The 16,946-nt window shown below is 38.9% G+C and overlaps 1 protein-coding gene across 4 annotated transcripts in view; it reads right to left on the bottom strand.

The window, feature by feature from the left end:
- Positions 1 to 16,946, bottom strand: part of LOC150080448 (kielin/chordin-like protein) — a 1,054,752-nt gene that overhangs the window by 475,933 nt on the left and 561,873 nt on the right. For all 4 annotated transcript variants that reach the window (XR_016547392.1, XM_090381408.1, XM_090381409.1 and 1 more), the window contains one exon: positions 6,360 to 6,442. Coding sequence is in view for 3 of the 4 variants with exons in the window: in XM_090381408.1 (XP_090237534.1) it covers positions 6,360 to 6,442 (83 nt within the window). In the remaining variant the exon portion in view is untranslated. The remainder of the gene's footprint in view (positions 1 to 6,359; positions 6,443 to 16,946) is intronic.

The raw sequence follows: 16,946 nt of genomic DNA, 5'->3' as shown, positions 1-16,946 counted from the left end.
TTCAGAGACTGCTGGGAGCCATTGCGGTACAAGTAAACACATGGGTTGTGTTAGGGTAGCTAAGAATAGAAACTGGTGCAGGTATACTTGCGTGTACACCAATGCTAGGAGTTTAGTAAATAAATTTGATGAATTTGAGGTATTGCTCAAAACATCAAAGGCAGATATTGTTGGGATATCAGAGACGTGGTGTCACACAGATATAAGGGATGCAGAACTGCAATTTGGGGAGTACAACGTCTACAGAAAGGATAGACAGGATAGGAAGGGGGGAGGGGTTATGCTATTAGTTAAGAAACACATAAAAACCAAGGAAGTGAAGCCGGTCGACATCGCCGGACAGTGCAGTGTTGAGTCAGTTTGGTGTGACATAAGCATTGGGAGATCAAAATTGAGAGTAGGAGTGTGCTATAGGCCTAATGACTCTGATGAGTATAATAAGGAACTGTACAGGGAAATAGAGTGGGCCAGTAAATCAGAGAGTCTTATAATGGGAGATTTTAATTTCCCAGATATTGACTGGAATTTGAGGGCTGGTTACTCACACACTAGCAGGGCTTTTGTGGATTTATTGGATGATTGTTTTCTACATCAGCATGTTCGGGAGGCAACTAGAGGGAGTAATACTCTTGATTTGATTATCAGCAGTGATTCTTCATGCATTAAGAATCTGCAGATAAATGAACCACTAGGTGGCAGTGATCACAGTGTGCTGAAGTGGGATTTACTCAAAGAGGTAACTACCATTAGGGGTAAAGGGAAGGGTTATTGCTTCCGTAAAGGCGACTATGATGGACTGAGACAGTATTTAAATTCTATACAGTGGGACCAACTGATGATGTTACCAACAGCAAATTCAAAATGGGAAGCATTCAAAGAACTTATCTTGGAAGCTACTAGGCTTTACATACCAACTAAAAAATATTGTTCAAGGTTTAGGCCAAAATGGATGTCAGATGAACTAATGAGGCATATGGCAGAGAAGAAAAATGCATGGGATACTTACAAATTAATACATGACACAGAAGCCTATGATAGATACAAGTTGATATGCAACCAAGTTACAAAGGAGGTTAGGCAGGCGAAGGCAGATTACGAGAAATCCTTGGCAAGGGATGCAAAGAAAAACAACAAAGAGTTCTTTACTTATGTAAACTCTACAAGGAAGGGGATGAATCAGATTGGTCCACTTGATATTGATGGGTGAACTGTTGATGATCCTGCTCAGGTAGCTAACAAACTAAATGAATATTTTGCATCGACATTCACACATGAGGAGTTATTCAGCAAGGGGAATGCCAGAGGTGTATTCAACTCTAGCAGTAAGCTACAGAATCTTGAAATAACTGGGAGTAAAGAGGAGGAGAAATTGTTGAAGATAAACACAAGAAAGGCACCTGGGGTGGATGGGATCTATCCAGTTATATTAAAGGAGGCAGCAAAGGAAGTAAGCAAACCCTTAGCCATAATTATGAGAGCTTCCTTGGACTCAGGGGAGGTACCCATAGACTGGAAATGTGCAAATGTGACCCCAATTCACAAAGGAGGTTCAAAGGCTGACACAAGTAATTATAGACCTATGAGCTTAACTTCTGTTCCAGGAAAATTAATGGAGGCACTGGTTAAAGAAGCACTGCAGGATCATTTAGACAAGACTTCAGTTATAGCTCAGACACAGCATGGTTTTGTTAAGGGGAAGTCTTGCCTGACCAACTTGATTGGATACTATGATGCAGTCACAAAAGAACTGGATGCAGGGAATAACTTTGATATTATATACTTGGATCTTAGAAAGGCTTTTGATACTGTTGCACATGGAAGACTGCTACACAAATTGGAGCAGTGTGACATTGGAGGCAAATTGCTGCTATGGATAAAGGGGTGGTTGAGGGGGAGAAGACAGAGAGTGGTAATCAATGGACACTGCTCATCGTGGACTAATGTTATTAGTGGAGTCCCTCAGGGCTCAGTGTTGGGTCCATTATTGTTTTCTGTATTATAAATGATATTGATGATGGTATATCAAGCTTAATGTCCAAGTTTGCAGATGATACAAAGGTTGGCAGGGTTGTCAAGGACACTACTGACACTATGCTGCTGCAACAGGATCTGGAAAGGTTGAGCAGATGGGCTGAGAAGTGGCAAATGAAGTTTAACATTGACAAATGTAAAGTACTACACATGGGAAACAGCAACCCCAGAGCAACGTATCAACTCTGTGGTACTACACTGACAGTGGTAGAGAATGAAAGGGACTTGGGGGGTGTTTGTGCAGGCAGATATGAAGTTCTCTGAGCAGTGCAGACGGGCTGCAAGAGTAGCTCATGGAGTATTGTCAATGATATACAGGAATTTTTCCAGCAGGGATAAGGAGGTGATTATTCCATTGCATAAGGCAATGGTCAGGCCACACCTAGAGTACTGTATACAGGTGTGGAGGCCTCATTTCAAGAAGGATGTAGAGCTGCTGGAATGAGTACAGAGAAGGGCAACAAGATTAGTGAATGGAACAAAGGGGTGCTCTTACGAAGAAAGGCTTAAGTTTTGCAAATTACAGTGTCTGGAGACTAGGCATCAGCGAGGTGATCTGATAGAGGTGTATAAAGCCTTGAATGGTTTAAGCATGCTCAATGCTGATGGGATTCTTCCTCTAGCTCAGAAAAATCACCTGGGAGGGCATAAATTCAAATTGAGGAAAGACAGATGTAGGATAGACGTGCGGAAATTTGCCTTTAACCAGCGGGTGGTTGGTTGGTGGAACAGACTTCCATCCCTTGTGGTGGAGGTTGATAGCCTAAATAAGTTTAAGGCTCAGCTGGACAGGTATTTTGAACGAACAGAGGGGTGAAGTGGAAGTGGGTTTTTTTTTTTTTTTTTTTTTTCGGCTGATGCTGCATAAGCTTGCTTTCTTGCATCAAATGCCTCTACTAATGCTAATGCTAACTACCCGCTAGCTAAAGGCAAATTTCCGCACATCTATTCTACAGCTGTCTTTCCTCAATTTGAATCTATTCCCCCTCAAGTTCTTAATCGGAGTAAGAGGAAGAATCCCATCAGCATTCATCTTGCTCAACCCATTCAAGGCCTTATACACCTCAATCAGAATACTCCACAGGTACCTACTCTCCAGGTGCTACAATTTGCAGAACTTAAACCTTTCTTGGTAAGAGCACCCCTTTGTTCCCCTCAGTAATCTTGTCACGCTTCTTTGTATTCATTCTAGCAACTCTATATCCTTGCTAATATGAGGCCACCAGACCTGTACACAGGTCAAGTCCCTGTCCTTGCTAGCAAAATTCCTATATATATATTATTGACAAGATTCCATGCACTGCCCTGGAAGCCTGTCTGCACTGCTCAGCAAACTTCATATTTGATTGCTCAATTAGCCCCAGATATTTTTCACTTTCCACTTCCCTGTGCGTAGTACCACACACAGTTGGTATGTTTCTCTTGGATTATTGCTACCTATATGCAGTACTTTGCATTTGTCAATGTTAACCTTCAGTTGTCACTTCTAAGCCCTTATTAACAATTATTAACAATCCTGCCAACCTTTGTATCATCTGAAAACTTTGTCATGAAACTTTATATACCTTCATCAATATCATTGATAAGTATACAAAACAACAATGGGACCAAACTGTGGTACACACCACTACACTTAACCACTAATAATATTAATGCATGAAGGGCAGTATCCATTGATTACCACTCTCAGTCTTCTCCCACTCAATCATCCTTTTATCCATTGTACTAACTTGCCCTTAATGCTATACTGCTCCAATTTGAACAGTAGCACATGTGGCACTTGATAATACATGTGGCAGTGAAGAAAAATACATGCGATACATATAAATTATCTGGACACACAGAAGCCTATGGTAGATATAAGTTAGTCTGTAATCAAGTCACAAAGGAGGGTAGCCAGGCAAAGGCAGATTACGAGAAATTTTTTGCAAAGGATGCAAAGAAAAACAGCTAAGAGTACCTTACTTATGTAAATTCAAGAAGGAAGGGGTATGAATCAGATTGGTACACTTGATATCCATAATTCAACTGTTGATGATCCTGCTCAGGTAACTAACAAACTAAATGAGTATTTTGCATCTACATTTACACATGAGGTGGTATTCAGGGATAGGAATGCCAGAGGTGTATTAAACTGTGGCAGTGAGCTGAATGATTTTGTAATAACTGAGAGCAAAGTGGAGGAGAAATTGTTGAAGATAAGCATAAGAAAGGCACCAAGAGTGGATGGGATCTATCCAGTTATACTAAAGGAGGCAGCAAAGGAAGTAAGCAAACCCTTAGCTATAATTATGAAAGCTTTCTTGTACTCAGGGGAGGTACTCATGGACTTGAGATGTGCAAATATGACCCCAATTCACAAAGGAGGATCAAAGTGTAATGTGAGTAATTACAGACCTGTTAGTTTAACTTCTGTTCCAGGGAAATTAATGGAGGCACTGGTTAAAGAAGCACTGCAGGATCATCTACGCAAGACTGTAATAATAATTCAGACACAGCATGAGTTTGTTAAGGGGAAGTCTTGTCTGACCAAGTTGATTGGATACTATGATGTGGTCACAAAGGAACTAGATGCAAAAAAAATTTTGATATCATAAATTTGGATCTTTCAAAGTCTTTTGATACTGTTGCACATGGAAGACTGCTGAACAAATTGGAGCAGTGGAGTCACTGGAGGCAATTTGCTGCTATGGATAAAGGGATGGTTGAGTGAGAGAAGACAGAGAGTGGTAATCAATGGAGTCTCCCAGGGTTCAGTGTTGGGTCCATTGCTGCTTTCTGTATTTATTAATGATATTGCTAAAGATATATCAGGCTTAATGTCTAAGTTTGCGATGATATGAAGGTTGACAGGGTTGTTAATGACACTAATGACAGTATGCTGCTGCAACAGGATCTATAAAAGTTGAGCAGATCGGCTGAGAGGTGGCAATTGAAGTTTAACATTGACAAATGTAAAGTACTGCATATGGCTAGCAGGAAGAGTAATGTATTAACTGTGTGGTACTACACTGATGGTGGTAGAGAATGAAAAGGACCTGGGGATAATTGTACAGTCAGATATGAAGTTTTCTGAGCAGTGCAGACGGTCTGCAAGGGTAACTCATGGTGTCTTGTCTATGATATAGAGGAATATTTCTAGCATGGATAAGTAGGTGATTATCCCCTTATATAAGGCAATGGTTAGGCCACACCTTGAGTACATGTCTGGAGGCCTCATTTTAAGAAAGATATAGAGCTGTTGAAACGAGTACAGAGAAGGGCAACAAGATTAGTGAATGGAACAACGGGTTGCTCTTACGAAGAAAGGCTTAAGTTTTGCAAATTACAATGTCTGGAGACTATGCACCTGTGAGGTGATGTGATTGATGTGCATAAGGCCTTGAATGGTTTGAGCATGCTTAATACTGATGGTATTTTTCCTCTTGGTCAGATTAATCTCCTGAGGACTCATAAATTCAAACTGAAGAAAGACAGATGTGCAGAAATTTACCTTTAGCCAGTGGGTGGTTGATTGCTGGAACAAAGTTCCATCTGTCATTGTGGAAGATGACAGCTTAAATAAATTCAAGGCAGAACTAGACAAACTTTTGGAGAGAATAGATAGGTGTATAAGCGTGCTTTCTTGCATTATATGCCTTTGCTAATGCTAATGCTAATATCCTATAAAGATAAGGTCATAATTGTAAGGCTGTGTTTGGAATACTGTGTCCAAGTATGGATATTTCATCTAAGTAACGACACTGAGCTTCTTGAAAGGGTCCAAGGGCAACTCACATGGTGCGAGTGGCAAATGGGTGACTGTACAACAAAAGACCCTAATTATGTGGACTACAAAACTTGGCAAAATGCATCTTAGAGGGAACCTGATTGAGGTTTATAAGTCTCAAGTAGTAATATGAATGAAGTTGGAATTTTCACTGTTATAAAGAAGTCCTGATTGAGGGGACATAAACTCAAATTACAGGGAAGAGGTTTGGACTACATTTTAGGAAATTTTCTTTTAGCTAGCGAGTCACTGATTGCAGGAACAAGTTGCTTCCGGAGGTAGCTGAAGCTGACTGTTTGAAAATTCAAGGTCAACTGGACAGTTACCTCCATGAGGAGGGAAGTGCATAATTTGATTTGTATTTGCTTATCTAATCAGTGCAGCAAAATCCTATGGCTTCCTTGCATTGCATGGCTATCCTAATACTATATTGACTTTGTTTTCCCTTTTTGTTCAATCCAGCAGAAGCCTAGCTTCCTTGCATATTTTGGCCTTTTATTCACATATTATATGTAAATATTTATTTAATGCAGGACACTAAAATAAATGATTTATTTACCAAACATTTGCAAACTTGACAAGGCTCCTCTTTTGAAGTCCATTCTTCACCATTTTCATAATCTCTTCCATTTACTTTACATTCTATACAAAACAATTTTTAAAAAAATTAGTTCAGACAATTAAAAAAAATGTGTACTGAAAAGTAGAAACTTTTTAATTCCTTTTGGAACTATTAATACCTTCTTAAGTGTACAAAAGCATATATAAAAGGAAGTATTAATTAACTGCTTTTGTCTAAGTTTTTTGTATGGTTTTCTGTCTTTTTTGTATAAAAAATCAATTCAAAATAATGTGTCAAATTTTAGATTGTAGTGTTTAAATCATAACATGAATAGTAATAAGACTGGCATGTGTAGAGCTGCTGCATGCATGTCTATGACTTATAAGGTGCCTTTTTTTGCAAAGAATTATTGGTGCCAATGCCTAAAAAAAGGATAATAAATAATTGTAGACAGTAATTTTAATATATTTTGTAATGATCAATGAGTGAGTACATAACAAAATACACTTTGGAATTAAAAAAAAAAAACTATAACTGTACTCTAACCCTTTAAACAAAACAAAGGCTTCTATCAGAATGTTTATCATACCATTATATTACTACATAAATTATAACAGAATATAATAGGATAATAACAGAAAAACAATCAATAATTTTGCTTTAGCATAAATATAAGAAAAAAAAAAAAGCTTTTTTCCTTTCCTTTCACTTTGGAGCCATAATGAGGCTCGTGGCAGAGAAGAAAAATGCATGGGATGCATATAAATTATCATGCAACACAGAAGCCTATGGCAGATATAAGCTAGTCTGTAACCAAGTCACAAAACAGGTTAGGCAGGCAAAGGCAGATTACGAGAAATCTTTGGCAATGGATGCAAAGAAACACAGCAAAGAGTTCTTTACTTATGTAAACTCCAGAAGGAAGGGTATGAATCAGATTGGTCCACTTAACATAGATGGTTTGACTATTGATAATCCTGCTCAAGTAGCTGATAAACTAAATCAGTATTTTGAATCTACATTCACACATGAGGAGTTATTCAAGGAAGGGAATGCCAGAAGTTTATCAAACTCTAACAGGGAACTAAGTGATTTTGTGATAACTGAGAGCAAAGTGGAGGAGAAATGGACCTGAGGGTGGTTGTGCAGGCAGATATGAAGTTCTCTGAGCAGTGCAGATGGGCTGCAAGAGTAGCTCATGGTGTATTGTCAATGATATATAGGAATTTTTCTAGCAGGGTTAAGGAGGTGATTATTCCCTTGTATAAGGCAGTGGTCAGGCCACACCTAGAGTACTGTATACAGGTCTGGAGGCCTCATTTCAAGAAGGATGTAGAGCTGCTGGAACGAGTACAGAGAAGGGCAACAAGATTAGTGAATGGAACAAAGGGGTGCTCTTACGAAGAAAGGCTTAAGTTTTGCAAATTACAGTGTCTGGAGACTAGGCACCAGCGAGGTGATCTGATAGAGGTATATAAAGCCTTGAATGGTTTGAGCATGCTCAATGCTGATGAGATTCTTCCTCTTGCTCAGAATAATCACCTGAGAGGGCATAAATTCAAATTGAGGAAAGACAGATGTAGGATAGACGTGCGGAAATTTGCCTTTAGCCAGCTGGTGGTTGGTTGGTGGAACAGACTTCCATCCCTTGTCGTGGAAGTTGATAGCCTAAATAAGTTTAAGGCTCAGCTGGACAGGTATTTCGAACGAACAGAGGGGTGAAGTGAAAGTGGTTTTTTTTTTTTTTGGCTGATGCTGCATAAGCTTGCTTTCTTGCATCAAATGCCTCTACTAATGCTAATGCTAATGCTAATGAAATTGTTGAAATTAAACATAAAAAAGACATCTGAGGCAGATGGAATCTATCCAGTTATAATAAAGGAGGCAGCAAGGAAAGTAAGCAAATCCTTAGCCATAATTATGAGAGCGTCCTTAGAGTCCAGGGAGGTCCCCATGGACTGAAGATGTTCAAATGTATCCCCAATTCACAGAGGGGGTTCAAAGGGTGATACAAATAATTATAAACCTGTTAGTTTAACTTCTGTTTCGGGGAAAATAATGGAGTCACTGGTTAAAGAGATGATATAGGATCACCTAGATAAGACAGCAGCAATAGTTCAGACACAGCATGGTTTTATTAAGGGGAAGTCTTGTCTGACCAATTTGATTGGATACTATGATGAGGTCACAAAGGAACTGGATGCTAAAAATAATTTTGATATCATATACTTGATTTCAGGAAAGCTTTTGATACTGTTGCACATGGAAGACTGCTACACAAATTGGAGGTATGGCAATAAGGGTGATTTTGATTTTTTTTTTTTTTTTTTGATTTGGTAGTTGTTGGCGCATCGGCTTCTGTGGCCATATTGCACCTCCCAAGGTTTTTACAGTACCTTGATCCAGCCCGAGGCGGGAATCGAACCCGCAACCTTTGGGTTGCCGGGCAGGTACTTTACCCACTCGGCTAGCCCGGTCGGCAGGCAATAAGGGCAAGTTATTTCAATGGATAAAGGGATGATTGAGTGAGAGACAGCAAAAAGTGGTAATAAATGGACACTGCTCTATGTGGACTAATGTTATTAGTGGAGACTCCCAGGGTTTGGTGCTGGGCCCATTATAGTTTTGTGTATTTATCAATGATATCGACGAAGGTATATCAGGCTTAATGCCGAAGTTTGCAGATGATACGCAGGGTTGTTAATGACAGCAAAGACAGTATGCTACTGCAACAGGATCTAGAAAAGTTAGGCAGATGGGCTGAGAAGTGGCAACTGAAGTTTAACATTGACAAATGCAAAGTACTGCATATGGGTAGCAGTAACCCAAGAGAAACATACCAACTCTGTGGTAATACACTCAGGGAGGTGGAGAATGAAAAAGAACTGAGGGTAAGTGTGCACTCAGATATGAAGTTCTCTAAGCAGTGCAGACGGGCTGCCAGAGCAGGTCATGGAGTTTTGTCAGTGATATATAGGAATTTTGCTAGCAGAGACAAGGAGGTGATTATACATTTGTAGAAGGCAATGGGCAGGCCACACCTTGAGTACTGTATACAGGTCTGGAGGACTCACTTTAGAAAGGATGTAGAGTTGCTAGAACGAGTACAGAGAAGGGCAACAAGATGGGTGAGAGGAACAAAAGGGGTGTGCTTATGAAGTAAGGCTAAAGTTATACAAGTTGCAGCATCTGGAAACTAGTCACCTGCAAAGTGATCTGATTGAGGTATATAAGGCTTTGAATGGTTTGAGCAGGCTCAATGCTGACGGGATACTTCTGCTTGCTCAGACTATGAACCTGAGGGGTCATAGATTCAAACTGAGGAAAGATAGTTGTAGAATAGATGTGCGGAAGTTTGGCTTTAGCCAACAGATAGTTGATTGCTGGAACAGACTTCCATCTGTTGTTGTGGAAGTTGATAGCTTTAAATAAATTTAAGGCTGAACTAGACAAACATTTGGAGTGACCGGATGGGTCAAACGGGAAGGGTTTTTTTTTTTGGTTAATGCTGTATAAGCTTGCTATCTTGCATCATATGCCTCTGCTAATGCTAATGCTAAGAAAATTACTTAACATGCTGCAGTCAGTTTTATGAGTAAATAGTCTGGATGTTTTATAATACTGAGATCTATTTTGAGTGGTCATGATCATACTCATTCAGCTTTCATCCTTTTGGATTTGATAAGGGAAAAAAAAAAAAAAAATCATGGTCCACACATAAAACATAAATTTAAGCAGTGTCATTGGTAAGTGACTTGCTAAGAGCCTGTATTTCCACTACATAATGGATAAAATTGATTGTGAGAAGCCCAGTTTGGCTTCACCCGTTGCTCATACTTATAAATTCTAACTGTGAATCAAAGGTTAGTCCACCGTTGAACCCTTTGCATATATATTTCAGCTGACAATGAAAAATTTATTGAAAAAAAAAAATTTTTTTTCAGTAAATTTTTTGATTACAAGATATGAAAACAGCTAAACACAACTAAATGAAAAAATACGCAGTAAAACTAAGCAACAGCTGTTGATGTGGGGTGTGGCTATTAACTATTCACTTAAAATGCACAGCTGATGCTTTCACAATAATATAAACAAATTTTGGACAATAATGTAATGAGGGTATGTTTTTAGCAATTTATTGTAAACTACAAACAAAATCCAGAATATTCATTTTTTTTATTATTTATTCATCTTTAATTGTTATTTATTTAATTTCTTAAATTTTGTGAACTAAAAAATGCTATAATTTTTATCCCTTTCGCTCGCTTTTAGAAGCATTTGTTCCTCATAGTGCCCTCTACTTTTTCCGCGGCCTGTATAACTAAAGTAGCGTCACTCCATCGGAATTAGTTGCGTTTCACTTTCGTTTTCGCACGTGCAACCAGCATCGCCCCATAGGATGCTGTCATTGAAACATTATACCACCGTTAAGTGTTCAGTCAATTAGTGACGTCAGGTCCTTCTCCCGATAGTAGAAGGCAGGCAGTGAACACGTAATAGCCCCAAGAACGATGAAGGGAGAATGCGATTTTTGTCGGATAAAGGTGATTAAGCAGAACAAGAGACATGATTTCTTATGCAATCGAATCCGATAAACATTGACCGTCATTTCAAAATTCCATAAATAAAAGTGTATCGATTTTTGTTCGATGACCACGATTGTAAAACAAAAGAAACTGCCCTACATAAATATGAGATTTCCCTTCTACATATAACATATCATTTTTAGTAGTGTCAAATTCCAAAAGTTGACAGTCCCCAAGTGTAATTCTTTGCCCCACATAATTAACCTGTGAAATCAGAACAGGTCATGGAAAACTTAGGAAGGGGGATGCAGAGGTATATATATGAAAAGAGGATAGAAAACGAGGAGTCTTTGGGTAGATTTCGGAGGATTCGGAGTTGTAGGAGAGTCTTTGGGTAGATTTTGTAGGATTTGGAGTTGTAAAGGCTTCTTTGGGTAGATTTTGGAGCGTTCAGAGTAGTGAGAAGAGATTTGGAAGTTGCTGATTAGATTCAAGAGTTTACGGAGTTTGAATAAATTTTCTAGAGCCCAGTGTAGTCAGCAGAGCCTTGAAGAGCGCCAGATAAAGAAAACCGAGGAAGATTGCAGATATCCCCAAAACCATACTTATGGAGCAAAGAATAGAATCCAGAAGTGCTGAAGAAGAATGACAATTTGTGGGTAAGTTGACTAGCATTTTTTAGAACAAACCAAACCCGACTACTCAAATCTAATCCTACTCCTCCCCTTTAATTTATCCGTACCCACTGACCTCTCTTCTCAAAGACACATTCTGACAATTGTTTATCTACTTTTAGTATTTAGAATTTAACAGGTAATGAGACTTAATGACCTAGTTGTCAAAAATACTAATTATAACTGTTAAGTTGACAAATAACCTTATTCAACAGTAGAACAGTTGTATGGTATGACTGAAGGTAGCCATTGTGAATACTCGTGAGAGTAATGTGGAAGTGCCAACACGAAGAACACTGTAAAATTGTAATACTAGTAGCAGCAAGATTATACCTGCTATTCAGTTAGTTTCCAAGCAATCAATTGCCAATTATGCTAAAACTCTGACCGGTTCTTTTGTAACTATTTGTATGATTAATATGTGTAATAAACCTTGTTTTGTTGATCATTTTGCCTAGTGACATTTTTCTGCTACACATAACTCACTGAGTAGATCATTGATTATGAACCACAGTTAAGAGCCGCTCAAAGATCCAATTACAAAGAAAGGTTTTTGAGTGAAATCACAATGCAATCTTTGATGCTGCGAGCTTGCTCTCAGTATCAATCTGAGTGAGTCTTGAGGGCACAAGATTTTTGTCCTAAATCAAACTACTGGACTATCACATGAAACCCAGGTTTTCTGGATACACATATTAGCATGCATTCTTACCGGCAGTTGTATAATTTCACAGAGAGCTTCGATTGACAGCAAGATTGAACCAGCAGCACACTGGTAAGCGCACACACTATAACAGAACTCTGGATGGTGGCCCTTGATCAGGCACCTTTGCATGGTACACAACCTGCATACCCACATGAGGTAACACTGGGTGTGCATGTGGTGGTGTGTGTGCAAACTAATAGCATTTACGTTTACAGCCTTAAACTAAATTGATTACACATAAACTTCCTCTCTCATCAGGGTCAAATAAATACCCTGGTAGAAGAAGAGTAAGTTTATCCCATCCACCATTTTCAAACAAGACTATCTTTGATTTAGGCATTAACTGTTTATAACTCATTTGTTTACATCTGATCTAGACCAAATTTACAATAATTCAGGGGTGGGGGGATACACACTACTCTCATAATCTAACTATTATTTATGTGGTATTTGGGTATTGCGATTTTGTTTAATTTTTGATTTTGTAATCTGTGTTATTTTATTTTATTTACAATTGTTTTTAACTAACTATTTCATGCCTCAGTATCTCATTTCCAAATTTTGACCAACAGCCCAGCAGGAAAAGAGATATAATATAGTCAGTCAGTGGAGAACCGGGGGGGGGGGGGTTCTCTTATGAATAATGGCCTAACTAAATGTGCAACTTGTGCAATGTTCACTGATCTTTCTGGAACAAGACATGAGACAGCCAAGGAGATTGTCTTTGTGTGTGTGTGTTTGGTGCAAAGAGTGTGAAGAATTTAGGTGCCAACTCAGTGTTCTGATGGGTGTTTATGAGAGTTTGAAGAGTAGGGTAGATGCCTTAAAAGAAATCAAAAAGGGGGTCCCATCAAAATCTCAGCTGCCCAACTTAACACCAGAGCTCACACTTGTGTATCAGGCAATATAGTGGCAATCTCCAAGGCAGAATGTGCAGGTCCGACAGGAGGTGGTTACTGTTGGTGACTCTATTGTCAGGAAAATGGGAAATATATTGTGCAAGAAGAATAAGAGATATAGGACCAAAATATGTCTGCCAGGGGAAAAAGTTGATGATGTAGAGCAGATATCATCCTTTAAGGGCAAAAAAAAGTGATACTGTTGTACACGTTAGCACTAATGATATTAAGAGTAGGAGATCAGAGGACTTAACAAGTATGGGGAAATGTTGGAAAAAAGTTGCAAGTTAGGATTGAATTTGAAAGTGTCTGCAATTCTGCCTATACATGACAAGAAGGAATATATGGTGAGAACCTCGTCAATCAGTTGAGCCCTGGAGAGAATGTGCAAGGCTCATGGGGTAGAAATTTTCCTCAGAATGGTCTGTGCTTGTTAACAGGAGAGACTGTTTCTATGGGGATAGGAAACACTTAAATACAAGTGCAAGAATATTTGCTGATGCTAACGAGGCAGTCATAGGTATGTTGGTAAACTGCTAGCTTGGAGGGACTGACTAATATATTAATCAGAGCTGCAGGCAGAGCTGAAGGTGATACTTGCACTGCTTCTATTGGAATGAGCAGCAGCCTTGAAAGCAAGGTGCTGGGGATTTCAAGAACTGTTGGGAATCATCATGGAACAAGTGTATATATGGGCTGTGTAAGGGTAACTAAGAGTAAGAACATCTGCATGTATACTTGCATGTACACTAATGCTGGGAGCATTGTAAATAAATTTGATGAATTTGAAGTACTGATTGAGTCATTAAATACAGACATTGTAGACATAGCAGAGACATGGTGTCAATCAGACATAAGTGATGCTGGATTTGAATATGGTGATTAAAATATACATGGGAAGGACAGCCAGAGCAGGAGGGGGTGGAGGGGCTATGGTCTTAGTTAAGAAGCATATTAAATCTAAGGCAGCTAGTCAACATGCCAGCATGGATGATCAGTGCAATGCTGAGTCAGTTGTAGTGATGGAAGCATTGGGAAAACAAAATTGAGAGTAGTAGTGTGTTATAAGCCTAATCACAGTGATGAGTATAATAAATAGCTATACAGAGAAATAAGAGTGGGCCAGTGAATCAGAATCTCTTATAATGAAGGATTTTAACTTTCCAGATATTGACTCGAATTTGTAGGATGGAAATTCACACCAACAACTAGTCTTACTAGCTGTTAGTGTCACTAGCAAGACTTTTTTAGATTTCCTGTATGAAGTTTTCTGCATTAAGAATGTGCAGGTAAAACTATGATTGCTATGTGGCAGTGATCACAGTTTATTAATGTGGAATTTAATTAGAGACTTAACTACTGTCAAGGGTAAAGAGAAAGACTTTTGCTTTCATAAGGATGATTACAGTGATCTCAGGCAGTTTTTAAATTCTATGAAGTGGGACCAACTAATGATGTTACTAACAGCAAATTCTAATTGGGAAGCATTCAAGGAAGTAATCATAGAAACTATTAGGCTTTTCATACCAACAAAGAAATACTGTTCAGGCCTTAGACCTAAATGGATGTCAGATGAACTATACTATTGAGACAAGCGGCAAAGAAAAAAGGGCATGGGATGCATATAAATTATCAGGTGATTCAGAAGCCTGTGGTAGATATAAATTAGTCTGTAATCAAGTCACAAAGGAGGTTAGGCAAGCTATTGGTAAGTTATGAGAAGTCTCTGGTAAAAAAAGACAAAGAAAACCAGAAAAGACTTCTATGATTATATTAACAGTAGAAGGAAGGGATTGAATCATATTGGGAAACTTGATGTCAATGAGTTAACTGTTGAGAGGGTAGTCAGGTAGTTGACAAACTGAATGAGTATTTTGCATCTACATTCACTCATGAGGAATTCTGTAGGAAAGTGAAGGCCAGAAGCTAATCAAACTCTAACAGAGAGCTAAATGATTTTGTAATAAGTGAGAGCAAAGTGGAAAAGAAATCAGTGAAGTTATACATAAGAAAGGCACCTGAGGTGGATGGGATCTATCCAGTTATATTAAAGGAGACAAACCCTTAGCCATAATCATGAGAGCTTCCTTGGACTCAGGGAAGGTCCCTATGGACTGGAGATGTGCAAATGTTTCCCCAATTTACAAAGGGAGATCAAAGGGTGATCAAAGGGTGACACAAGTAGTTACAGACCTGTTAGTTTAACTTCTCTTCCAGGGAAAATAATTATGTCACTGTTAGAGAGGGAATGCAGGATCATCTAGACAAGACTGCAGTTATAGTTCAGACACAGCATGGGTTTGTTATGGGGAAGTCTTCTTTAACAAATTTGATTGGATACCATGATGTGGTCACAAAGGAACTGGATGCAAAAAATATCTTTCTATATTTGTTAGGGAAGGCCAGGAGTTATACAGGGTGTCTCAAAAATATTGGTACAAATGTTTAGGGGAGGTAGGTAACATCTAAAGGAATGTGAATCGCATAGGAACACATAACCGGAAACGTCACGGGAAAGTAGTAGCAGAGGCACAAGAAGCAGAAATGACACAAGGCAGTAATTAGTGGCAAACATTTATTTGACATAATATTAACAAAGGAGTATGAGATGGATGCATTTCATGATGTTACAACAGATGCTCGAAGGTTCTACCATGAGACGCGATGCATGCGTGACACCGACGCAGCATGTATTGGTGGACACAGTCGAACACACCTGGAGTTTCATTGACAGTAGCAGCAGCGCAGACGAGTCTTGCCACGAGATCCATTTCTGTCTCCACAGGCGATTCATATACGATAGATTTGAGGACCCCCACAGAAAGAAATCAAGGCTCAATAAATCAGGTGAGCGTGGGGGCCAGGCAATGGGTCCACCACGGCCAATCCATCGATGCCCAAAACGCCTGTTCAAATGGTCACAAACACACCTTCCATAATGGGCAGGCATCCCGTCATGTTGAAACCATTGTCAAGTAACCCTGGAAGAACTTGTTCAAGAAAGATCCTATATTTAGTGGAGTTCATGCGGGATGGTACCAGGTATGGGCCTGGTACCATCGATACATGCTCTTCGTGCGGCAACTACTGCTTGAATGAGTAAACCAGAAATTTTCCCTCTCGTTAACTGATGAACAGCGCCGTGTACCGACTTACGATGACGTTTCCAGTTATGGGTTCCTATGCGATTCACATTCCTTTAGATGTTAGCTACCTCCCCTAAATGTTTGTACCAATACTTTTGAGACACCCTGTATATGTAACTTTGACTAATATCATCAGATAAATGCATATATATATATATATATATATATATATATATGCATTTATCTGATGATATTAGTCAAAGTTACAATGTACTTGCACATGTCTCAAGGTTTCTGAATAGGAAGTTAATACTAAGGCAACAAACTTACATAACTTTAAAGCACTAGAGGAAAAAAATATTCTAGATCTCATCAAAACCACATAGCATAACAGGACTGACAGTACAAGAGCCCTTAGTGGTGAGCTTTGTTGTTGTTGGAGATTTTATACTGCAATAGCAACTATCATCCACTATGCACCAATAGTGGTCAGTGATCATTCATTTTTAAGATAGATGATTAAGAAAAGAAGTCACAGTTGTTAAAAGTAAAAACATTGTTTTTAATTTCATAAAAGGAATTATGACAGTTTAAGATGCCACATAGCTTCTATTAATTGGACAGATGGATCATGGAAGGTGAATACAGGAGAAATATGGAATACCTTTAAAGAAGTAGTCAGAGAAGTCACGA

Source organism: Mastigoproctus giganteus, chromosome 9 (genome assembly GCF_048544385.1).
Source record: "Mastigoproctus giganteus isolate SK-2022 chromosome 9, ASM4854438v1, whole genome shotgun sequence".
Lineage (NCBI taxonomy): Eukaryota > Metazoa > Arthropoda > Arachnida > Uropygi > Thelyphonidae > Mastigoproctus > Mastigoproctus giganteus.
This window is presented reverse-complemented; position numbering and strand designations above follow the sequence as displayed.